The following is a 26,576-nucleotide window of genomic DNA, read 5'->3' as shown; positions in this document are numbered from 1 at the left end:
ACCTCTCATTCCAACAGTGATTCTTAAACTGTAGAAATCTAAGACATAAATGATACTGATAGCATCAGCATGGCCTCACCAGTGGTTGTTCACAGACATTCCACATCTGTCAGAGAGGCCTTACAAGAGGTTCCCATGCAGACAAGATCTTCTGTTCAAGTTCGGAGGACAGATAATACATCCCAACCTTCATCACTGAACCCGACAGCATGGCTCCTGAATTCCTCCAATATGGACATTTTGGCCTTTATAAAGAATGTATGGACATTCTAAGAGAGGCAAGAAAATCTTCCACAAGGAGATCATATGCGTTTATGGTTTTATTTATGGTGTACGCAAAATGATCACAATCCGATCTTGTGCCAAGAATTTGTAGTCATTCCTTATCTTCTCCATTTGGCTAAATCATGGCTGAAATTTTCCTCCATTAAGGTACACCTTGCGACCATTACGGCCTATACGAAATCTCTTTCACAGACTTCTTTCTTTAGGACTCCAGTGGTGTAAGATTGTTTTAGAAAGACTTAGAAAGGTGTTCCCTCCACTTAGGAAGTCCTCTCCTACATGGAAACTTAATATCGTCCTTTACAAATTGATGGCCCCCCCATTTGTACTTGTACATAAAGCCTCTTTGCTACATCTCACATGGAAAGCAGCACTTCAGCCCGTAAGGTAAATGAAATTCAACCTCTAAGTTCTGAAGAACTGTACACTAGTTTTCATTCCAATAGAGTGGGGATGAGAACTCATCCACATTTTGTTCCAAAAGTAGATTCAGACTTCCACATAAATCAGAATATTTCACTACCTAACTTTTTTCCTAATCCTTCTAATCCAGCCGAAAGGTTATTTTACTCACTTGATATTAAGAGTGCTAAAGTTCTGCTTGGATAAAACCAAAGTTATAAGGAAATCGGATGAGGTTTTTGTTAATTATGGTCTGGTGAAAACAGGTTTTGCATCCTCTAAACAAACAGTTTCTAGATGTATAGTGTTTTATAGACTCCTTTCTTACGAACTAGCTAAACAATCCTTACCTGCTAGACATAGGGCACACAATACAAGGGAAAATGCTACGACTGCAGATCTCTTAATGAGTGAACCAGTTTCTGAAATTTGTAAAGCTGCTCCATGGAAATCTGCTCCTAGCTGTACGAGGCATTATTGTCTGATTCCGATGCTAAAGCAGATACTCAAGTTGGGCAGGGTTCTATGTGGAAGCCTTTTGGTTAATTGTTGGAACTGCTCTTGTTTTCAAGTCTGTGCTTTGTGGGACGAGTTTACTATTGTATTCAGTGCTTATGACTATTGATGAGGCTCTCCTGGAAGAGAGGGATAAATTGCTTATCTATAATCCTAGTTCTCTTCCAGGGGAATACTCATCAAAGTCATAAGCAAATCGCCCACCTCCCCAGACTGAAACCATTGCAGCTGTCAACAAATTCAATAACCAGGATTCCTAAGTTTTCCATAAAAATGACCTGACATCTTTTAGGGATGATGGGATACAGGGGTACTGTGAGCTTCTTAAAGGCGCAGTGCCAGTTTCTCTGTGTTATTCTTTGAATGCCAGCCAGCCTATTGGTTAACAATCTATCATATCCCCTTTCCTTTTTAAATAAAGGTTTGTGGAAGACTTTTTATAATCATTTTTTAAAATTAATTACATGAATTTCTTGTTTGTGTAATTTTCAAAATGAAAAGTAAATGTAATCTGGCAACTTTTACCCTCTCTATAGGGTGCAGATATATATATATATATATATATATATATTCACTGAAAAAACCATAGGTTTCAGGGGCGTTATAGTTAGCTGGATATTTCCCTCGTACAAAACCCTAGAAATTCCCCTGTTATAATTAGTTCAGCTAACTATAACTCGCGCCCCCGCAATGCACTGCTGATGATGTCACATATTACATCACTTATGACATGGTCAGTGACATCACTGTTGACATCATCCAGTGAGTATGTGTTTCTGTACAGTTTTAATATGTTTAATATATATAGGGAAAAGTCTGTTGAAGAATGAGTGGGTGTACAAGTGTGTGAATGGATGATTTTCTAGGTGCGTAACTGACTCTATAAGTGAGTCATTAAATGTATCTTACTGCAGACTAGTGACTAAACTGTGTGAATGTCTGTATGTGTCTGTGTTGGTGTATAAGTGGCAGTATGGTTTTGTGAATAGCTATATGAGTGTCTATATGGGTTATTGATTGGTTGTCTGAGTATCTGTATGGGTGCCCGAGTGTTTGTGTGGGTAGGGTGTGTGTGACTCTATGCATAGATGTGTGAGTGGGTGATTCTATGGGTGCATGGTTTTAAGAGTGCATCTGTGATGGACTGTATGGTTGGGTGAGTGTATGTATGGGTGTGTTAGGGATTGAATGTATATCTCAGTGGTACATGTGTGACTAACTACATATGTGAAAGGCAGTATGTATGTGTGTAAGAGTATATAAGTGGGTATATGTGAGAGTGTGTGATTGTGAGAGTGGCTGTATGGATGAGCGTGTGCTTGTATCAATGATTGTATAAGAGCGTAAGAATATGGTACTATTTTTATGAGTAAGTGAACTTGAGTGTGTTTAACTGTATAGGTGAGTAAATTGGACTGTGTTTAATTATTTACACGACTGACTAGGTGTGTCAGTACCTCAATGGATGATTGGCGGTGTGTGTGTGTCTATATAGGTGTATAAATGCATATGATAGTCTTGTACGGAGTGACTGTAAGTATGAGTGACTGTACAGGCGAGTGAGTGGAGGTGTATGTAGACCTAAGAGTTAATGAGTGGGTATGTAGTTATTGGTATTGGAGTATCTATGGTTTTCAAAATGGCCGTCTGAAATTTTAAGTCGGTGTATCAAAGGTTATATTGGGTTTGAGAAGATGCACTAATTTATCACATGGATGACATCATCAGTGATGTCATTTGAGATGTCATCAGTGATGTCACTGACCATGTCATGAGTGATGTAATAAGTGACGTCATCAGCAGTGCATTGCGGTGGCGCGAGTTATAGTTAGCTGAACTAACTATAACAGGGAAATTTCTAGGGTTTTGTACGAGGGAAATGTCTAGCTAACTATAACGCCCCTGAAACCTATGTTTTTTTCAGTGAATTTCAAAGGTTTTTTAAATGCCAATTCCTAACTATAACGTGCATGAAACCTATGGTTTTGTCAGTGAATTTCAAAGGTTTTTCAAATGCAGTGCTATTTTCGTTATATAAATACCTATTACATCATTATAGATATTGTCAACATACTACCATTTCACTATCATGTACTTTGAAAACATACTACGCTGTGCTTGTATGCTTCGTAATTCATTGCATTATTTTGTACAATAATTCATTATGAAACCATGGTACGCATTAACATGATATCGGGGGGGGTATTTTCATTCAGTTACAATCATTGTTTAAATACAATCACTGCAGACATCTTAGCTTAATTAAAAATTGAAAATGAATATCCTATTTCTCATAATCGGTTTCAAAATGTGATAGCTTCAAAATTGTGCCCCAGTGGGCAAATTCATTTTACAAATGTATATATTGCACATCATATTACTTATACCTTCTAAACTATTTACGGCATCAGAATACTTCACTTGCAGTATTAAATATGGTTCACATATGTCAATGTAAGAACTGAGAGGGGGGTTGGCAGTTAGTTACACATTGCCATACACGAATCAACTTGATAGGAGTCATGAGGTGAGACTACGGGTATTTTTCAAAATTAAGCTCATACAAATGAATTAGTATAAAGACAAAAATACAGTTCCTCATCAGCATTTTGACCATTTGATGTTTTACAGTCAAGGTTCAATCTGTATCTAATTTCAAGTTCTTCCAATCACCACCACTCGAAGTATGGTATTGCATCTGTAACAAAGTAGCTAATTTGCAGTATGTCATGGTTGTGCACCTCAGCAAAAGGCCTAGCCACAGGATACTTGCGGTCAATGTTGCTTATTGCTCTCGTGCTGCAAAATGCGTTTATGCGGCTGGAGCGTAGTACTTTCATTGTATCTTAAATTATAATTGCACGTTTAAACATGCACAGCAAATTCAGTTTTGCAGTTGTATGCATCCTTGATTAGAAAAAGCCTTCATGGAGTGGGGTCAAGTATTTTTTAGTATTTACCTCAATTTGGCATGCTCTGCGTTTCGAACATCTGCAGACTCCTTTACCACCTCCGGACTACTTTTAACCGGAGCATCTCTCATCCAATACCCTTTGCAATACGTAATGAGAGGGTTTCTTGGTACTTCTGGACCAAGTACATGGCCCAAGTTAATAATGTGTCAGTGTCACAAGATTAGCACTCTCCGTGCTTTGTACTGCTTGCTATACTGAGTAGTTAATCTGATCCTACTATTTTTATATTTGCTTACTATCTAAGAAAATACAACTGCACCGCTTTCTTTTTTGTTAATAACTTGTGTGTGTGCTTATAGCGTACTATTGTATCCTCTTTTGCTTAATCTAGCTATGATATCATTCTGGCAAATTAGTGTATCAGCATTTATGCTACAAATTCTTTTTGCACGGAGCATCTCACCGTAGGGTATACCGGCCTCCAAATGCTCAGGGTGAAAGCTTGAAGCATGCAAAACCATGTTACCAGCTGTCTCCTTTCTGAATAGTTTTGATTATAACTTGTTGTCTATAACAAAAACTTCCAAATCTAGAACGTTTTATCTGATTTTGCTAATTTGGCTCTCAACATGCAAACTTAAGTAATGATTGATTTCATTCCCGAATCTACAAGCACTCAAACTAGAGCGTCTCGACCAACAAATAAATTGTCAGTGAACCTTATCCGTATTACAACATGTTTATTCCAAGAAATCTTATGGGAATTATGGAGCACCTATTCCTCTCCCTAGGCCATATGCAAGCATGCATATTTCGGGACGAAACAGGTACCCATCGCTGTGCCACATAATTGATGAAATAGCTCATTATTGCACATTAATTGGTTGTTTCTAAGCGCCATTGAATCATAGTTAATAATATCTGTTTATGCTTATACAATTTCGGTGGTCGTCTATGCAAATAATGCCCCACTGCCCGCTAGCTATCTTGATGACAGATGCTGGTGTATAATGTGGTTACATCAAGTGACATAAGAAGGTACTTGTCATCCCAAGGAATATCATAAATCAATTAAAAGAAAACGCTAGTCACTTAGTCACTTGCTCTTCCTTGCCCTCACTATCGCCAAGCGCAATATTGCTCAGTTATGTAAAGGAACTTCCCCCATGACAATATGGAAATGGTGAAAAGAACTAGACAAATGCATGGGTGCGGAGATAGCGGTCTTCCAGGCGCTGGGTTGCCCTCAGAAGCACAGGAAAATCTGGTCTAGCTGGACTACGTATCGGGGCATAGACCTTCCCCTTCTTCCTTCCCAAACCCCTTGACAAGCAGTTTGCATCAGATGTTCTGGGCCATAATGTACTGTATATTGTTTTCCCTATTGGAGCATACATCAATATCTAAACATGCCCTTCAATGTGGGTGGTGTGGGAAAGTCTGCGCAAAGTTTTGGTTTTCGTTGTTGTTATCCATATGCAAACTGTACCCAATGATGTTTCCATGCTTGGTACTCTGTCATTATACTGTCTCAAAACGGTTTATCGGGCAACTGCCCAAGTGGTACTATAAAAACTCAATAAAATGTTTAAACAAAAAAAAAAAGAAATCACCAGTGTCCTTTACATGTGATGGAAGATTTTTTGCGTATTCTTGAATAAAGTAATCAATGTATTTAGACGTGATATTTAAGAAGTGCTCCGGGGTCCCATGCGTGGGCGGGACAATTCAGTGCTTTTTTACTGTGATGAGGATTACCCAGGAAGAGAACTAGGATACAGATAAGCAATTTATCCTTTTTTCTAATTTTGGTTGCTTGAAATATTTGTTTTATTTTGTTGATTGGTAAACAGGAGTCGCCTCCCAGTTTTTAAGATAACTATGTGGCAACGGGCACTTGTTACTCATCTGTCTACTGCTAGAAACAAAAGCAGAGCCTCTTAGATGGCCACCACTAGTCATCCGTCTCCCTGCACAGCCTTCTTTCACCCCACCCCAGGTAACCGTGTTAGCTGTGATGCTCAAAAAGAGAACAACCACACCTAGTGGCATCACGGTCACACTAAGCAACCCTGGAATGGACGGGGACCCACTGCATGCTGTGCCTACTCAGTTTGGCCCATTGTCCTACTGCACATGACAATGAGCCAGCTATTTTCTGTTTTTGATTATAATGAGCTCCAAACTTTGCTCTAAGGCTGCAGCAGCCTTTAGGGTCCAGCACTATTTTTGCTTTACTATTCCTGACTCCCATCATTTTCATTGCTGTTCACTGTTTCCAATATTGTACTGCTTTCTACCTCTTCTTCACCTGGTCTATCCTGTGACTCTTGTCTCCTTCTTTCTACAACATGCGTATCCTTTCAATCTATCATTCTATTTCTTTCCTCTTCCTCCATCCTTTTCACTACCGCCCACCTACTTCTACTTACTTGTTTTCCTTCAACTCTCATTCTATGCCCTTTTCTTTCTCCATCTTCTAATTTTCAGCCTTCTTCTGAGATTTTCATTTTACACGTCCTGCCACCCATCAGCCATGAGGCCACCTCTGCTGTATGGAATGAGTCAGGTGTGCAGCAGAGGGCAGGTGTGTAGTGAGTTGGCCCCTCACTGCCAGCTGCATTTTACATCCATTTGCCTAGTTATTAGAGACTCTCTTATGAAGTATCTAGCTTCTCCTGACACACCCTCCATTCATAGCTCCCCAGCAATCCCTGTTTAGGATGCAGCTACTGTTCAACTGAATGTTCATTGTGCCATTCAAACCAATGAATTTATATTAACGTTCAGTATTCATCAGCTTTTCATTATCCTCAAATCTGCATCATTTTGACTGGTTGATTTCCTTTCATTAGTGTCACAAGAGATCTGAAAGAGACTATTAGTTATAGATTCCTACCTTAGAATTACCCCCAGGCGTCAGACTGGATCCAGGGCATCGCGGTATCTACTTAGACGCCGCCCATGTGCGCTGACGTCAGTTCTTTCTTTTTCCACGCCAGCCAGCACAGATCCGGAGGGAGCAGTACCCTTAATCATTTTTTATGGTTTAAATCGTTTTTATTGAATATGCTGCAATCGTGAACATTACACCCACCTACAACCACCTGCCGGCGGGGAGCGTCTTATTCAAAATCACAAATTATTAAAGAGAAAAAGAATGAGGCAAAGACGAAGTGAAGGAAAGCGAAGAGGAGACTGAGAGAAACAGAAGAGATAGAGGACAGGTATCCACCCACAGCTTATGATATGACTCGGTAGGGAACTAGGGCTGATTTTCCTTCGGAGGGAGTGGCGGGTCCGTTAGGGGAGTTGTGGGGAATCGCAGGACTCTTACATATCGAGGGCAGGTAAGCTCTATGAACTCTGAAGATAAGTATGCCACAGTAGACTCCCAGGTCTTATTGAATTTAGGCAATGTGTGATTGATCCCCGCTGTGATCCTTTCCATCCCCACCACCTCCCACATTTTGTGTAGCCAATCTAACTTAGTCGGGATGTCGGGCGTGCCCCACTTTGCCAGGAGAACCTGCTTGGCTGCCCCTAGCGCTAGAGTGATCGCCCTGCCCCTACAAGACCGGAGAGTGTATGTGAAACGGTTGGGTAGCCCCAGCAGAATATAACTAGGGAATCTGGGGAGGTCTGTCTGATATATCTGATCAACTAAGGGCAGAATAGTCTCCCAAAATGCCTGTATCATAGGGCAATGCCATAGGATATGGGACAATGTACCCGCCTGTCTGCATTTGCGCCAATTTGCGCCAACAGAGATCGTTGCTACGAGGCTTCCATTTGGCGACCCTCACCGGGGTGTAATGCCAATAGTGTGCAATTTTTAGGAGCATTTCCTTCCCTGATGTACTGCATGATAATGCCCGGGCCCTGTGGATAGTATCCGTCCACTCTTTAGGTGAGAACTCCCGACCCAGCTCCGCCTCCCACCTACGCTGCGCTGGGGATTTGGCCTGAATTTTTGCCTTGTTGAGAAAGTCATAAGTATCTGACATAAGGTGTTTGTTGGAGGTGCGAGTAATGTACCAAAGCTCAAATTTTGTGAGGAGCTGACCTGCATGTAGACGTACCTGGGGCTGTGTGACCCAGTTGCAAATACTGCCAGTACGCTTCCTTGGGGATCCCATAGTGCGCCACTAACCTGGGGAAGTCCAGGATTCCCCGCTCGTCAAAGAGGTCGCCTATACGTTTACAGTTTGCTTCTTGCCATTTCAAGTAGGTGTTCCCTACGAGAGCCAGGGGGAAGTCTGGTTTCCCAATGAAAGGGGTCAGGGATGAGATAGCCGAGGACAGCTGACACTTCTCCTGGACCCTGTCCCACACTTTCATAGTGGCACGCAGGTCCGGGGAGATGTAGGCCCCTAGGGGCCGATGACATCTAGGAAGCCAGGGAACCTTCCAGATGTGGATCCTTGCCATGCCCCTATCAATGAAGCACCAATGTTTTTACGACTCTAGTTGGTACCATTCAATCATCTATCGCAATTGCGCCACTTCGTAGTAGCGCACGAGATAAAAACACTGAGGCCTCCCTCGTCTTGCCTCAGGTACGTGAGGTGACGAGTCATGTGCGGTTTCTCCCCCCCCCCCACCCCCCCCCCCCATGAAGCTGTTGATGAGTTGCTGCATTTGAGCCAGCGTCGTGAGTGGCGGACATAGGGGGAGCGTCTGCATAATGTAGAGCAGACAGGACAGAATTGTCATTTTGACGGCAGCTATCTTGCCCAGCCAGGAGAGGGCAAGTTTCTTCCAACTATTCAGTTTGTGGCGGACCTTGGCCAGTGCCTCCAAATAGTTTGCCTGGGCAGTCTTCGCTGTGGTAGAAAAAACCCAGAGCCCCAAAAAGGTGTTATCGGTAGCAGCCCAAGAGAATGGGAAGTGCAGCGATAGTTGGTGTTGATCCGCCGCTGGTAGTGTCTCTTTTTTAAGTTGATTTTGAATCCCGACGCCGCACTAAAGGCCTCGACCTCCGCCAGCAGAGGGGGAAGAGATTGCAACGTCCGTGTTAAGAAAAGGAGCACCTCGTCCGCGTACAGGGAGATCTTATGTTCCCTGTCACCCATCCAGATCCCAGTGATCGTAGGAAGTTGGCGGACCCTCTCGGCAAACAGCTCCATATAGAGCGCAAATAGGAGGGTGGAAAGAGGACACTCGTGCCTCGTCCAATCTGGAAGGGACGGGAGACCACCCCATTAAACCGAATACGGGCCTGTGGACCATGATACCTGCAGTTCACCCAATTCCGGAATCTCTCCCCAAGCCCAAATCGGCAGAGTACTTGTTGCAAGTAATGCCAATGGACCTGGTCAAATGCCTTTTCTGCATCCACCGAGAGGAGTATCGCCGGGGTCTGGGTCAGTTGCGTCTTGTCCAGTAAGCCAGTAAGTGGCATAGTCGTCGAGTCCCATCCCCGCAATTGCAGTCCGGGATAAAACCCGATTGGTCTGGGTCCACCATGCCATGCATGTGGGGGGCGAGTCGGGATGCTAAAATACTTGTGAAGATCTTCAGGTCCACGTTGAGCAGAGAGATAGGGCGGTATGAAGCATACTTGCGGGGATCCTTTCCCGGTTTGGGAATGACCACTACCTCCGCCATAGACATAGAAAGGGTCAGTCTCCCAGATGCGCTAAAGGTATTAAACAGGCGCGCCAAGAGGGGAGCTAGGTCCGGCGCAAAAATTTTATAAAAGTCGACCGGGAAGCAGTTTTTGCCCGGGGCCTTACCAACCGAAAGTCCCTGGATGGCCCACAGAACTTAATCAGGATTGATGTCTGCATCCAGACCAATCGCAACTGAGTCTGTAAGCGTGGTCACTGACGCCGCTTGCGTTTAATCCCCGGTCACAGCAGGGTACAGGTGCTCAGCTGAATGAGAGCCTTGTAGAAGGCTTCAAATTCGGACGCTATGTCTTCATCTGCGTGCAGTGTCTCTCCTCTCTCATTCGTGAGTTCTGCAACCCGACGTGCCGCTGTCTCAGCCCGAAGAGCGTGTGCCAGGAGTCTCCCTGCCTTGTTTCCTCTTTCATAGTAGCGCTGCTTAGTGCGGAGCACGGCTTATTCGGCGCGGTCGAGATCCAACGCCCGTAGTTGCTTTCTCGCCTGTGTAAGTAGTCGCCAGGTTTGGATTGCCCCTGTACGGCAATGCAACCCCTCCAGCTCCCTAATTTGGTCCTTCAATTCCCCCCTTTTTGCCCTACGGTCCCTATTCAGGCCTGCCGCAATGGCTATATAGCATCCACAGTGGACAGCCTTCAAGGCGTCCCATAGTATATCGACCCCCTAACGAGCCTACATCGTTCACTTCCAGGTAGGTTTTGATAGCACCACGTAATTCAATAATATTGGCGTCATAAGTGAGCAGTTTGCGGTTTAAACGCCATGAGCTCTGCCGTGAGGGGCCACCTGGGAGTAGCAACGTCAAGACGACCAGGGAGTGACCGGGGAGTGATCCAAAAGCGCTGCCACCCCAATGGATACATCGTCGGTGGATGCCGTGACCCTAGGCCAGCTCCAAAAAAGATCAATGCAGGCGTATGTTTGATGGGCCGTGGAAAAAAAGGTGTACTCCCGTGCAGTCGGAAAGCGGTGGCGCCAGGCATCCGTGAGGCCAGCCTCCCCCAGTCTCTGAACCATCATGTCGGAGACCGAGCCCGAGTGTCCCACCCTAAGCGTCGATCTGTCCAGGTCCGCCAGTTAAAATCACCCCCTATTACGAGATCCTCGTCCGGAGACTCCAAGATTGAGCTTATCGTATCTTGTAAGAAGGCCTCCTGCTGCTCATTGGGGCTATAAACCGATACTATCGTATGTTTTCGTTCTCCCAGTAACACCCGCAGGGCCAGGAGGCGTCCAGAGACCTTCGTGTGAGTTCCCACAACCTTCCCCTGAAAGTGCGTAGCAAAAAGGATTGCCACTCCAGCCTTCTTCCCCGGCCCGATGAAAAATACTGTCTATCGAACCATTTAGATCTAAGCTGCTTCTAATCCGCCCGCATGAGGTGGGTCTCCTGTAAAAGGCAAATATCGCACCTAGCATGTCTCAATAAGGCAAGAAAAGCACGTCTGTTTGCTGGCAAGTTAAGACTCCGCACATTGAAGCTCATAATCACTACCTTAAGTCGTGTCATATGGTGATGTGAGGGTGCACGAGTATGTACTGACTCAGCCTGTCGCGGGGGAACCGTCAGTTGCGGGGTACCTGCTCTCCCCATCCCGTGTCTCGTCGGCGGGTCCCCACACCGGTACCCCCCCCCTCCCGACGCAGAGCCTCAGTGTCTCTCCCGCACAATAGCGCACGCCGAGTGTGTGTGTGGGGAGGTAAGCCCGGGGCATCGAACCAAGGATCTAACGCACCCCCATATTAGAAGGGCAAATAAGACACACAGGCAGCACACCCCCGATGATCACAGCAGACCCATCCTTCTCCCCAAGGTTGTTCCCTCCACCTCGCCCCCTCCCGCCGCCCCCGGCCATTAGTTGATGAATCACCCTACCTGTCTGTAGGATGGCAGCAGATCTCTTGGGTGGAGAAAAGAGACAGAGGAAAGAAGAGAAAGAAAAATGGCCGAAAGAGAAGAGCACAGGAAAATTTCAACATCTTCTTCCAACAGGAAAAGTAAGCACTGACGTGCAGGGGTCCATGGATTCCACTGTCGGACAACGCCACTCGTGGGATGGGGCTCCCCCCACCAAGACTGATGTCTTATCCTATTGGGATCGGACTAGTTATTCTGTAAACAGGTCGCCGGCTTCCGACTCCCAGGGTCATTCAATGGTTGCCATCTTCCGAGCCCTCCCGGCTTTGCAACTGTTGCAGCACGGCCTCCCGTTCTTGTTGGCGTTCCCCCTCCGATGGTTTTGTCTGGGTACCCCTCCTAGGGCCACGTCTCCTACCCGTTCCCGAGGGCCTCCCGGCTGAGGGACCCCCCTCCATCGCATCTGATTCCTCCGCCACCATCAGAGCATCACCAAGTACTGCCTTCGCCTCCTGTATATTCCGCACCCCACGTGTTTCATTCTTCCAGACGCAGGATAGGCGGAACGGGTGTCCCCATCTGTATCGAACACCCTGCTCTGTCGCTCGTCAGTCCTCACACCATGTCAGGCAGATGATCACACCGCCAGGCGGGGGGAGATCCCTGCGAGGCGCTGCCACAAGGTGTCCAACTCCACCAACTTCACCCACTCGGGGTGATGCACCCCCAGTTCTGTCAATGCATTGGTCACAGCCGCAGATATGTTGTGCTGCCACTCCACTCCCAGGTACCAGTTTTCAGCTTGGACGGGGTGTCTATCTGGGGGGGTCGAAGCCCGACTAGGGCGCCCCAAACTGGCAAGCAAGAGGCCAACTTCCAAGGCCTAGGTCTCCAACGGGCGTGCTCATTGGCCGGCTCACTCCCTATGTCAAGGCCATCATCGGTGCTGGGCCAGGGCCCCCCCTCCAGTCACGGCCTGTATTCTATCCGGCCCTCCAGCTCCCAGTCTTCCGCCAGTTCAGGGTGTCCCCACAATGTTGCGTGCACAGGCCGCTCACCGCAGTTCCTCGAGTCCACTGGCACCTCTCCACTCCCTGCGTCCTACCACCAGGCCGTCAGGGGCCCTTGCATTCCTCTGGTCGGCCACTCTTCAGGCCAGCCCCCTGGGACTGGGCAGGTGCTGCTGCTCACCTCTTCGTAGCCGAATCGCAGGTGAGGGCTGCGCCACCACTTCTCTTCCTCAGCTCCAGGCCCCTCATGCTACCTCTGCCGCACCACAGAGGCGGTCTCCCAGCTCCGGGCGAGGCCGTGATCCCGTCGGTCCCTCGCCCGCCGCTCCACTTCGCCTGCAAGGCCTCGTCTGCCACCATATCGGCGGGCGCTGCAGTCTCTGAGCCCTTCCACCACCGGTGGGCTCCTCAGGACAGCCCTCCGCCACTTCGGAGCCTCCGCAGCCGATTACCACAGTGATTGGGGGTGTCTTGGACGTCTGCCCTGACTCTCGCTGCCCAGCGCACCCTGAGGACACTGCGTAGCGCCCCCTAGGATCCGGATGCCGCCGATTGACGCTTTATTTCGGCCTTGGCGAGCGGAGCCCCAAGGAGACAACGTCACTCCGCCGCCATCTTGGCCACGCCCCTTAATCATTTTTTTAAATAGTGTTTTTTGACTTTTTGTCAACATCGTTTTCGACTCGTTTGACTCCAGGTGCACGCAGGGATGTTACATCGGCGAACTGGCTTCAAGCCTTGTGACTCTTGTCACAAGCTGATGTCAGTCACGGATCCGCACCTCATGTGACTGCGACCTGAATTCGTGCTCTGACTGTTGGGCCATGAACCCGAAGTTTTTGCGGGAGCGGTCCTGAAAGCTTCTCGCTAAGCGTCAATCGGCTCCGCGACGCTCAAGGTCCTGGTCGAGAGGGAGGTCGCGGAATCACCACCAGCACTCCTCATCTAAGTCTTCGTCTTCGGGTAAGTCAAATCACAAGAAGAAGCACTGTCGCTCTTCGCCTTCTCCCCGTCCATCGGCCGACGGGACGCGGAGGGTCATCGTCTTTTGGCTCTGCCCACGGAGCCTGCTGAGACGATTCCGAGCTTCCCTCCCTTCCCGGGAGCTGGAGCATCCCCTGCCCAGCTTTGTGCCTTTTACGAGGCCCTCATCACCATTTTTGGGCAGCCCGACACTGCTGGCGCGCCTTCGGGCACCACGGATTCGGCTGGGAGCTCTAGGCCTTAGATGCCGGCGGCTCTGGCCCCGATGCCGCAGGGCCCCCTGGGATCCAGGCCCGGATTGTCACCGGTTGACCTCACGACACCTCCCCCTGCGTCGATTCCACTGACTCTTCCGATGCTGGTTGGGCCCCCTGTCGGCGTCGACCCCGGCCTTCCCCTCGAGCTGATCACAGAGCCGGACCGGTTTCGACCAGGACTTTTGTACCACTGTTCTAACCTGTTCTCTCCGGACGTTGCTTCTCGCCCTGAGTGGCAGCCCTGGAATGGGTCTGTGTACCCTCTGGCAGACCATCTAGAAGAGCCGGACTGGAGAGAGGAGTTGGATGATGCCAGTGGTTTCTGGATACCTACCCAGACCTTGGTATGCTTTCTCCCCTTACCATGGCCACGGAGGAGGGAGCCTCTTACGCTGTGGTGTTGTGTAGGGCGGCTGAGGCCTTGGGCCTCGAGCTTCCTACGGTGGTAGTCACGACTAACCTCCTGATTGAGGTGCTTCAACCGGCAGCGGCCTCCTCTGAGCCCCTGCTGCTGTTTTATGAGGCCCTCACCATCATCCTTCTGGGCACTTGGGCCAAGCCCAGCACAGAGGCTCCTGTGGATAGGATGAGTGCCCGACGCCACCGCCCAGCCCCGGGCGACCCCATTTTCCTATCCCAACACCCTACCCCTCAGAGCTTGGTGGTCCAAGCCTCAACCTCCAAAGGCGTGTTCTCTACTGCTCCCCCAGATAGGGAACCCAAGAAGCTGGGTCATCTTGGGAAGATGTTTTCTTCCACCAGCTTAGTACTGCGGTCAGTGAAAACCGCATGTCTCATGGGCCGCTACACCCATTCTCGGTGGGACACGGTCGCGCAAGTGCTGCCATAGTGCCTGGAGTAGACCCGGGTCACACCCACCTGTGCGGTTGCAGAGGGTAGAGACACATCGAAGTTTGCCATCCACCGTGGGCTGGACATCGTCGGCTCGCTGGGTGGAACGATTTCTACGTCAGTAGCCCTAAGACTCTACACCTGGCTGAGATCCACTGGCTTTTCTGGGGATGTCCGATCGACTCTTTTGGACATGCCCTTTGATGGCCGTCGTCTGTTTGGCAACAAGGCGGACCATGCACTCGAGCGCTTCAAGGATTCCAGAGCTACGGCCAGATCCTTGGGCCTCGCTGCCACCTCTCGTCCTGTGCACGAAAGGAGCGCCCAACCACGTTCCGCCAAAGGCCAGCGCAAGCCACCCAGCCTCTGGTCAGTTGGGAACTTGGAACCCAACGCTGTGGGTCTGGGGGTCAGTGGACGGGCCAGTCCATCAGTACCCCCTCTGCAGCAGCCACCAGTTGCAAGTGGAGCAGGATCCGCCATCACCTCCCCCACTGGCACATCATTACATCGGACATGTGGGTTTTGCAGATAGTCCGAAGGGGCTACTCCCTCCATTTCTAGACTACCCCTCCCTCCATGCCACCAACACTCCATCGCATGTCGGAGGATCACTTGGCCCTTCCCCGTCGGGAAGTCACAGCTCTTGTCCAAGGGAGCTATTGAGCGAGTTCCCTGTCCCAGTAGTAGGTTGTGGTTGTTACTCTCACTACTTCCTGGTGCCCAAGAAGGACAAAGGCCTGCGTCCTATCTTGGATCTCAGGGACGTCAATGGCTTCCTCCGGAAAGAGAAGTTCAAAATGTTGACATTAGCTCAGGTCTGGTCTGCCCTCGACCCTTGAGACTGGATTGTAGCGTTGGACTTGCAGGATGCTTATTTCCACATCCCAGTCCTGTCAGCCCACAGGCTTTACCTACGGTTCACGGTACGCCAGGAGCATTTTCAGTTTACTGTGCTCCCCTTTGGCCTTACCAGCGCCCCTCGGGTGTTCACGAAAGTGATGGCTGTGGTCGCAGCTCATCTGTGCAGATCAGGGGTTCCAGTCTTCTCCTATCTCAACGACTGGCTGTTGAAGGCAGGCTCGCCCCAGGCTGTCTCCCACCTCCAGACTACAGCGGACCTCCTGCACTAGCTGGGGTTCACTATCAACATGCCGAAGTCGCACCTGATTACCTCTAAGAAGCTCCTTTTCATCAGACAGTTCTGGATACAGCGCAGTTTCGGGCCTATCCTCCCGAGCAGCGAGTCCAGGATATTCGGGCTAGGATAGCGATGTTTCAGCCTCTGTCCCGGATTTCGGTAAGAATGACCCTGAGGCTGCTGGGCCTCCTGCATCCTGCTGGTGGACCATGCCAGTTGGCATATGCGGGCTCTGCAGTGGGACCGGAAGTTCCAGTGGGTGCAGCATCAGGGGTACTTTTCTGATGTTGACCAGGTCTCGGAGGGCACTGCACACCAATTGCATTGGTGGCTAAGGAACTAGGAATGGGTCAATGGCAGATCCCTCTCCCTCCCCCAACCAGACCTCACAGTGGTGACAGATGCGTCACTTCTCGGATGAGGCGGCCACATGGGAGAGGCTGAGATCAGAGGCCTCTGGTCTGTGGCGGAGTCCGGTGCTGAAGCTCCGGGCAATCCGTCTTGCACTGAAAGCATTCCTTCCTTCTGTCAAAGGAGGAGTAGTGCAGGTGGTGACTGACAACACCACCGCCATGTGGTACCGCAACAAACAGGGCGGGGTGTGGTCGTGGACCATATGTCAAGAGGCTCTCCACCTCTGGATGTGCCTGGAACATCAGGATATGTCCCTGATTGTTCAAAACCTGGCAGGTTCCCTGAAAGCCAGAGTGGACAAACTCAGCCGCCGGTGTATGATGGATCACGAATGGTGTCTTCACTCTGAGGTCATGCAAGGTCTCTTTCAGCAGTGGGGAGAGCCTTGGTTAGATCTTTTCGCCACCGAAGAGGACGCACAATGTCTGCAGTTCTGCGCTTTGGAATTTTTAAGGTGCCACTCGCTAGGTGACGCTTTAAGTCGCTAGTGGAGTTGCAGTCTTCTATACGCCTTTCCGCCTATACCAGTGCTGAAGAAGATCAAGTGTGACCAGGCCCAAGTCATTCTTGTGGCTCCAGATTAGGCACGAAGAGTCTGATACCCGAGCTCTTAAACATGGCCATCGATCCTCCGATCAGACTGCCTCCTCGGTAGAATTTTCTGTCGCAGCAGCAGGGGACAGTCTTCCATCCGAACTTGTCCAGCCTCCACCTCCTTGCCTGGAGATTGAGTGGTGACAGTTGACGGCTTTTGACCTTCCTCCTGAAGTTTGTAATGTTATCTTGGCAGCCAGGTGTCCCTCTATTAAATGGTATATGCCTGTAGATGGAACAAATTTGTGGCATGGTGCACAGCAAAGGCTGTGGACCCTATCTGAAAGAAAAACGTTAAGTTAGATTCCTTACCTTAGAATATCCCCAGGCGTCATGCTGGATCCGGAAAGATTTTTCGTCAGCAGTACCCTTGCGCATCGGTAGGCGTCGTCTGCGACTCCGCATCCGTCGTAGGCGTTGTGATCGCCGGGATGACGTCGTCGGAGTACTTAGATGCCGCCCTCGCGCGCTGACGTCAGTTCTGTTTTTCTTTTTTCCGCTCCAGTAAGCGCAGATCCGGGAAGAGCATACCCTTTAGTCATTTTTTGACAAACGTTTTGGACTTTTTGGGACTTGAATCTGGTGTTAACCTATCTGATGTGCGCTCCTTTTGAGCCACTGCATAACTGTCCTCTTCGTCTTTTGACTCTCAAGACTGCTTTCCTGGTTGCCATCACCTCTGCCAGAAGAGTGAGTGAGCTCCAGGCTCTTTCTTCTAAACCTCCTTTCCTCTCTGTCCATCCGGACAAGGTTGTTCTAAGGACTCGTCCTTCCTTTCTTCCCAAGGTGGTTACTGCCTTTCACATCGGCCAGGCTGTTACATTGCCCACATTCTTTCCGCCTCCGCATCCCTCGAAAGAGGAAGAGAGGCTCCACCGTCTGGACCCAAAAGTGCGCTCTCCTATCTGGACCGCACAAAACAGTTCCGGGTGGACGACCAACTCTTCGTTGGCTACGTGGGCGCTAAGAAGGGGCGGGCAGTGCACAAGCGGACAATCTCTCGGTGGGTCGTTTTGTGCATTAAGGCCTGTCATTCCTTGGCTAAGAAGAATCCTCCTGTGGGGCTGAGGGCCCATTCCACTCGGGCCACAGCGGCTACCACTGCCTTGGGAATGGGAGTCCCTCTGCAGGACATTTGTCAGGCGGCAACGTGGGCCTCGCTGCACACGTTTGCCAAGCATTACTGCCTGGACAGCCAAGTCCGGAGAGACGGCTTCTTTGGCCGTTCCGTTCTCCAGGACTTCCTGGTGTGATCTTGGTTCGCAGACCCACCTCCGGGGTTGGTATTGCTGGGGTATCTATTCTAAGGTAAGGAATCTAACTAACGTGTTTCTTTCAGGTGAACAAGTTACTTAGCTTCAGTAACGATATATCTGTAAAAAACATTAGATAGTTAGATTCCTTACCACCCCACCCATCCTCCCCGTTCTGCGAACTGATATCTAGGGTTAAGGTCATTCCTTTCAGGGCCCTAGTTTTTGGCACTATTGTCGATTTCTTGCATGACTCTGCGTTCCTGGCGCGGAAAGCTATGTACAGAACTGACGTCAGCGCACGAGGGTGACGTATAAGTACACTGACGTCATCCCGACAATCACGACGACGGACGCGGAGTCGCAGACGACGCCTACCGACGCGCAAGGGTACTGCTGATGAAAAATCTTTCCGGATCCAGCCTGACGCCTGGGGATATTTTAAGGTAAGGAATCTAACTAACTAATGTTTCTTACAGATATATCGTTACCGAAGGTAAGTAACTTGTTCTTCTGCCCCTCTTTCACTGGTTCTCCTCTTAATTCTTTCTTTGGCCCAGCAGGGTTTTGCTTTGGGCACCCCTAAAAGCTATCTTCTTCAACTTTCTGATCAGCCTTCTCTTTTCAAGTCCCCTATTGTAAATAGATTTCTAAAGGGCATTACTCACCTCTTTCCTCCTATTCCTTTCGTAATGCCACAGTGGGACTTGAATATGGTCTTAACTTCCCTTATGTGTGCTCCTTTCGAGCCCCTACATAATTGTCCTCTCAGACTCTTGCCATTAAAGACTGCTTTTCTGGTTGCCATCACCTCTGCTCGCAGGGGGTGTGAGCTTCAGGCTCTTTGTTCTAAACCTCCTTTCCTGGCTGTTCATCTGGACAAGGTTGTCCTTCTTACTAGACCTTCATTTCTTCCCAAAATGGTTACCTCTTGCCACATAGGACAGACCATAACTTTGCCCACCTTCTTCCTGCCCCTGCATCCTTCTAAAGAGGATGAGGCTCCACTGTCTGGATCAAAAACGTGCGCTATCATTTTATCTGGAGCGCAGAAAACATTCGGGTGGATGATTGGCTCTTTGTTGGCTATGTGGGTGCCAGCAAAGGTTAGGCTGTGCAAAAATGAACCTTCTCTTGATGGGTCGTTCTTTGCATTAAAATTTGTTATTCTTTGGGGAAAAGGGAAGGTTGCGCGCCCATTTCACCGGGGCGACTGCAGCCACTGCTGCTTTGGTACGTGGAGTCCCCCTCAATGACAATCTGCCAGGCAGCCACGTGGGCATTATTGCACGCGTTCACTAAACATTACTGGATAGCCAAGTCCGGAGAGACGGTTTCTTTGGCCGTTCAGTTCTCCAGAACTTTCTGGTGTGAACTTGGTTTGCAGACCCACCTCAGGGGTTGGTATTGCTGGGGTATCTATTCTAATGTAAGAAATCGATAACTAATAGTCTCTTTCATATGAACAAGTTACGTACGTTCGGTAGCGATATATCTGTAAAAGACATATATTAGTTATAGATTCCTTAACGCCCCGTCCATCCTCCCCGTTCTGCGAACTAACTTCTAGAGTAGGGACTCCCTTTCAGGGCCCTAGTTTTTTGCCTCAGTGGTCAGTGTCTTGCATGGCTCTTTGCTTCTGGTGTGGAAAGTCGTGTAAAGAACTAACCAATACAAAAGGGTATGCAGTTCCTAACTGTTACAGTGGGACAAGAGGGTTTGATGGTCATGAGTTACAGGGAGAACGGGGAGTTCCTCCTGTTGAAATTAGGGCCCTCACACACCCGGCTGGGTGTCATGCTTCATCATAGGGCTTTGCTCCTCGTCAGGTCGACGCTGCAATACCTGACGGGCACCCTATGAGGGGCTCTTTGGCAGAGATCTTTTTCCAATTAGCCGTATGGTGCCATGGGGGGTGAGGAGCCTGAAAGTGTAGATGAAGGGTATGAAGGTGAATGAACCAAAGGAAGTTAAAAGAGGAAGTGGAAGAACCAGAGAGAACAATTTTAATCAATAGGGCTTCCAACCTGATTAAAAACTGGGTGGCGCGTTTCTGAGGTAATGTCTCAGGATTGGCGCTCTGTCAGATGGTCAACATGTTTCTCGCCTAATAGTCATGTGATCTAGTGGCAATTCGTCAGGACCAGGATGCATAAAATCTATCTACACTAAGGTGGTTGTCCAGTGATGTGTCCCTCATAAACCAACCTAACCAAAACTACAGTGTAGTACCTGTAAAAGGATGACCAACCTGAGGGAATAAAAACAGGTGTTTATACAAAGCGTTCATTGATGCAGTCAAATACAAAACACACGTGTCCCCATTAAAAAAACATGCTCAAAGCACACAGTAGTGACCATTTAAATCAAAGTGAGAGCCAAGTGAGCTATTGCAATGGCTCTTGAACAAATGTGGTGGAACGCCCATGATGGTAGCAGAAAGAAATGACTCAACCTACTTGGGTCGGTATTTACTGCATCAACACCCGGCAGGTAAGACACTTGGAATTTCAAGTGTCCTGGGCGGGGGTCATGGAGAAGAAATATATCAGAACCACTTTATGTTTATTAATTGTAAAAATTATGCGGGCTATATAAAATACATAACATGGCCAGCGTCTAGTGCAGGAAAGGCCAAGTGGTAGTAGGCAGAGAGAGGTACTGCAGTTAACAAGTATTGCGGGCGGTTAGTTTAAGGAGAAGTAGGAGCATATTGCTAGCGTCTTATTTGTGGAAGGCAGGGTGCACTGTACGGCATGTGATGAAGACGACTTTGTGCCGAGGCATGGCTCATGTATATCAGAGTTACACAGCTAGCCTCTAGGAGAGTAGGCTCTAGTGCGAGAAAGGTGAAATAAGCCGCAGCATTAGCCGAGTTACGTCAAAATAGGAGAGGACGAAGCGTGGCTGATGCCGTCTCTTTAGAGCGAAGGGCAAAGTGAAATAAAGTAAAGCGTGGCATCTGCTGCGCTTGGAGAATCATCATGTACTCCAGTTTGCATAGTCGCAACTCAGCCTGATGACCTACCCATTCGCTGCCGGGACCGGGAGGTAGTGAGCTGACGCCTGAAGCTCCTTAATACTACCGCCGATCCGGCGTGCCGTTCCTAATCACTTCTGCCTAAAGCAGTGGGACGCGGGCAGGGGGTACTGTGTATGGCAAGAAATGGCCGCCATCTTGTGTTTATCAATAGAAAAAACTCCGCCATCTTGAAGGCGGTCTTTCCTATGAAACTGGTCGTCTTGTTTAATACTGCGGACAAGCCCCAAAGTATAACCACCATCATATAAGTGTGGGGGGAGAGGTTTATTCAAAGATGTTAAGCTATAGAAGAGTGGTGGAACCCCAAATGTAAACGGCTAGTTGATAGGGAATGGAGACCTGAGATGTGGTCTACCAAGACTCCTGATTCATAGAGTGAATAGTGTTATGGTAGCTGTTACGCCCCTTGACAGGGCGGGGTATGTCAGAAGCGCAAAGACCCTCAACAGTGGGGAATCCCAAATTTGTAATGCTACTATACTTGAGACTGTATCTAGAATCAGCTGACAGCAGTATGCCTAAATTGATGGATGGGGCATGGTGAGCTCAACATTAGCTATTATCAGTATCATCTGTTTAGTTCACTCCATGGAATGTCTTCATTCAACCCCTGTCTGTCAGTCAAGAGGCGGTGGACCCATCTTTGTTCTTTCATGAATAATGACCTTTTATTAATCTTTGGGTGTGCCTCCTGAATAACCCACCGAAGTGTCTGGTGCATGCTGTAGTTCGTAAAAATGTGTGCACATTTTCGTGTTCAATCTGTGGCACCTAATGTTACTCCGGTGTTCTGTGATGCGTGGCTTTACTGTCCTGGTGGTCTTGCCTATGTATCTCAGGTTGCATTGGCAAGTGATCATGTAAATGAAGTTGAAAGTATTGCAGTTAGTGTGTGTCCGTAATTCCCATTTGAATGCATTGGAGGATTGGATTTCTTTGGTGAGGTCAGTCAGTGCGCACACTGCGCATGACCCCAAGGGAAGTGTCCCTTGACCGCGGGGAGATCCCACAGTTGTCGTTGTTGGTTCAAACCGGTCTGTTTTGGCCTAGTATGGATTAGCATGTCTTTCAGATTTTTTGTACGTTTAAATGCAAATCTTGGGGTTTCCAGATCTAGTGTGCCTGTTCCTAAAATACCCCAGTGTTTTTGGATGATATTCCGTATTCTGTTGGAATCTGGGGTATAGGTGGTCACACAGGTCAGAGTCTCTGTTTTTTCTTTCTGTCTTAATTCCAGTAAAGCCTCACAGTTGTTATTCCAAGCTCTTTTGTTGGAGAGGGCTATATTCCTATGTGGGTATTCTCGTTTGCTTAAGTTGTTAGTGAGACGGTCTGCTTCAGCTTTATAATCCTCTAAAGTACTGCAATTTCTTCTTAATCTAAGAAATTGGGCAGATAGAAGATTCTCTTTAAGTGATCTTGGGTGATGGCTACTAAACAAGAGAAGACTGTTGCAGTCTGTTGGTTTTCTGTAGATGGTTGTGCTCAGTTGGCCTGCTTCAAGTCTGATTGTCAGGTCTAAGAACGGGATGTTTGTTTGGGATATAGTACTCGTGAACCTCAGGTAGGGGTTGCGTGTGTTAATCCACTTGCAAAATTCCTCACAGTTTGCTCTCTCCCCTTTCCAGAAGATAAGGATATCGTCAATGAATCTCTGCCATAGAAGTAGGTTGGTTTCGGAAGGGTTAGAGTTGTCGAAGATCAATCTTTCTTCGAATGCTGCCATATACAGACAGGCCACGCTGGGAGCATAAGTACTACCCATGGAAGTACCCTGGGTTTGATGGTATAATTGATTTTTGAACTCAACTTCTCAGTGAGGGCGAGTGTGGCACATTACAGGACAAAATGGCTGGGGATTGGAAAATCCCAATTAGTTTTACTGAAGGCATTCTCTATAACACTCAAGGTGGCTCTCTGGGGGATATTCGTATAGAGGGCCTCCACATCCAGGGTGACCAACAAACGGATACCATTGGTATGTTGGGTCTCTTCAATCAGGCCTAAGACATCTGAAGTCTCTTTCAGAAACGAGGGTGTCTTAGTGACCATTGGCATTAGGAAGTGATAGCAGAATTTGGATAATGGCTCAAGGAGGGAATCTATCCCAGATACAATAAATCTGCCCAGGGTTGGGATGGTGATCTTATGTATATTAGGTAAGATATAGAAATAAGGCACCTTGGGGTCCTTTTTTTGATAAGAAGGTCTGCTTCCTTTTTACTTAACCAACCCTGAGTTTCGGCTGAAAAGACCATTGCTGTGATGGTTGTGGTAAGTCGTGCCGTGGGGTTGGTGGTGATCCCTGTGTAGCATTTATGATCACCCAATTGTCTGTAGCACTCAGTGTCTTAGTCTGTGGTGGACATAATCACTGTGGCCCCTCCTATATCAGCTTGTTTGATAGTGATGTGGGGTTCATTGGCTAAGGAATTGACGGGCGTCAGTTTCAAGGAGGTCAGGTTGTGAAAGGGGGTGGAGGTGACACCCCTGGTCAAGTCCTTAAGCACAGCTTATTCGAAAGTAAGCAACACATTGGGTACCATGCTGCTGTTGGGAGTGAAGGTAGAAGGGTTGTGGGGGCCTGAGTCGTTGGTTGGATTTACAGGTTTGTCATGAAATAATGCCTTGAAGCATATTTTCCGAAAAAAGTTCTGAATCTCACAGTTGTCTCTGAACCTGTCTATCTTGGGCGTTGGTACGTAGCCCAGACCTTTCTTAAGGACTCTGGTTTCTATGTCTGTGAGTACTCTTGAAGAGAGTTTGACAATCAATTGCTCTTCTTGGTTTGACTCCGTGTCTCCACTGTGTGTTGCGGTAGTTCCTGCCATTGTACTCTTTTTTGTTGTTGTTGGTTCTCTCTTTTTCGCCCTCTTCCTCTGCCCCAACCTCTGTCTAAACAAGCATTGGCATAGCCAATAGGTCTCGCTTTTGGGACCTTATAACTATTTAGTTATGCAACTGTTGCATGGCTTAACACTTCTAATGTCCCAAAGGCAAGACCTATTAGCTATGCCAATGCTTGTTTTCTTTCTAATCGCGGCACCGGTGCTTAACTTTTAACATTAAAAGTGAAACGCGGGTGCCAAGATTATAGCAAAAGTAAAGAAATAGATGTTTGTTTCTATTTCTTTACTTTTGCTGTAATCGCGGCACCGGCGCTTTACTTTTAATGTTAAAAGTAAAGCACCGGTGCCGCGATTAGCAAGCTAAAATGCTACCGCCGGCCACAGCTTGCAGTGCATGTGCGCGAGTGGTGCGCGCGCAGCAGTAATCAAGCTATATGGCGCCTCTGCACTGCAAGCTGTAGCCGGCGGTAGCATGTTTCAAAGCCCTTACTAAAGTCTCTCCGAGCAGCGCATGCACGCTGACTCAGCGAGACCTAAAAAGGGGGGATGTTGCCTGGTGGAAAAACTGGCAGGGGGCCTTGTGGGAACATTTGGTATTGTGAGAAGGCAGGTCCCTGATAGGGAGGCAAGTGGAACCCTGCGTACCCAGGCCGTGTGTTCTGTCATCCCGCTGGGGCAGCGTCTAATTAGATACCGCAACATCAATGCCAACGATGAATGCTGAGTTGACCGATGCGCAGGGGTACTGCTGAAGAAAAATTGTTCTTCTATAATTCTTACATGCACATAGCAATTTTCAGTTCTTGCCAATATTCCTTTATTGACCTGTCTGAAAGGTTGCATCTCCTAGAAGTACCAGGTGGTCTTCACCTATATGATAATTCAATATCATACCCACTGAACAGAAAGAATAATTTTTCTTGAAGATATCTTGAGGTATAATTCACAAAAGATGGAGGGATGAGTACAATCCATGTGGTTCTATTCTCACTTTAGGTTAACAAATGTACCTGGCATTCTAATTCTGGATCAGGCAAACTTTATCTGAGAGTTGTGACTCTCCTTCCTGAGCTCTCTGCTGCATAAAGGTCCTCAAAGAAGTTAAATTCCTTTAGATATTCAAGGTTTTTCATTAGGTTCCCTGGGGCCGGACTTAATCACCTCAGGACTGCTTGTTTGGTCTTGGAGTGATTTGCCAAAGGCTACAATCCCCCAAGTGGCATACTCTGCAACACTAAAGTCATCAGATACCCCAGCTGCATTTCCTCCTGGCCCCAACACCATTGGTGACTTGATGTTAATTATAATCCTTGCATAGGCTTTAAATTTTGCTTTGCAGTGCATGCTTAACCGTCTGGCTGATTTTGCTTTAGCTCGGATACAGCACAGGGGCTGGGGCACACATTTTGACTGCTATACTGAATCCTTTATGTGGTACAACTCTGTCTCTAGCCACACGTCAGTGAATCACTACGGTCACTGCATGGTTATTTTTAACGTGATGCCGATCATCACGCTCCCCGAACTATGATGAATTTATTGCATCCCACCCTTTAAAACCTTTTAAGGATTGTACCTCACTAAGGCATGTATCCCAACTATAGTGGGGTTTCTTTTGTTAATTTACAGTGTCAACCGATGTCCCACAAATTGGGAGGATGATGAGATGTCTTTTATAGCTTTTTCAGCTCAATAGAATTGTTCCTTTACCTTACTGAGCATTCTTCATTGACTAGAAAACTGTGTCCAGAAAGATGGAGAGTGCTCCTTCAAACGTTGCCTGACGTTTATTAGTATGCTGTTGATGCTTTGTACCTTACTACTAAATTTTGTTATTGACGAGATGCAGCAACTGAATACAAAAATGTGTTTAATTTACAGCTTGTGCAGATCATCATTAATACAACACACTTGGAAATATCCTGCAAGTTCCTTGAGGAATTCATCACTAACATCACCAATGTTCTTCCAGAGACGGTGCATACAACCAGGCTATACGGATTAACCACTTTCAAGGTGAGGTGCCGCTATTCAAGATTATGCTTCTTCGACGCTCTATAGACACCGCTTTTCACAATGGCTTTTTTTGTTTATCTTAGTGTACATTTCTTATGGGTTCACATTCACTTTCCCTGTGCATTCCTATTTCTTCGGCTTCCCTAGACCTGCTTCCATTTACAATTGGCATCTTGTTTTGTTCTTAGGATGCACGCCATGCCGCAGAGGAAGAGATTTACACCAACCTAAACCAGAAAATTGACCAGTTCCTGCAACTGGTGGACTATGACTGGATGGCATTGGAATCTAAGGGCCGAGCTAGTGATTATCTGACGGATCTTATTGCCTTTCTCAACAGCACATTTGCTGTTTTTACACACCTTCCAGTAAGTAGCAGCTCTTTCTTATCGTACTGTAGACCAGACATGGAAACCTCTGCTTTTCTATTTCTTCTTATCCCTGCCCCCTTGTGTTTGCTATTACATGTTTAATTATGCTTTTTGTACAATAGAACAACATAGGTTATAAGAAGATAAAGTTGCATTTTACGTACAGTTTTTAGAATTCCAAGTGAC

At 47.7% G+C, this 26,576-nt stretch overlaps 1 protein-coding gene across 2 annotated transcripts in view; it reads left to right on the top strand.

The window, feature by feature from the left end:
- The window catches only part of EXOC6B (exocyst complex component 6B), a 1,605,823-nt gene that overhangs the window by 719,518 nt on the left and 859,729 nt on the right, over nucleotides 1-26,576 (top strand). For both annotated transcript variants that reach the window (XM_085642756.1, XM_085642755.1), the window contains exons 17-18: nucleotides 25,885-26,019; nucleotides 26,208-26,387. In XM_085642756.1, coding sequence (XP_085498882.1) covers nucleotides 25,885-26,019; nucleotides 26,208-26,387 — 315 coding nt within the window. The remainder of the gene's footprint in view (nucleotides 1-25,884; nucleotides 26,020-26,207; nucleotides 26,388-26,576) is intronic.

This window comes from Triturus cristatus, chromosome 2_2 (assembly GCF_964204655.1).
Source record: "Triturus cristatus chromosome 2_2, aTriCri1.1, whole genome shotgun sequence".
Taxonomy (NCBI): domain Eukaryota; kingdom Metazoa; phylum Chordata; class Amphibia; order Caudata; family Salamandridae; genus Triturus; species Triturus cristatus.
Note: the sequence above shows the minus strand (reverse complement) of the source record. Positions and strands in the feature narration are given on the sequence as shown.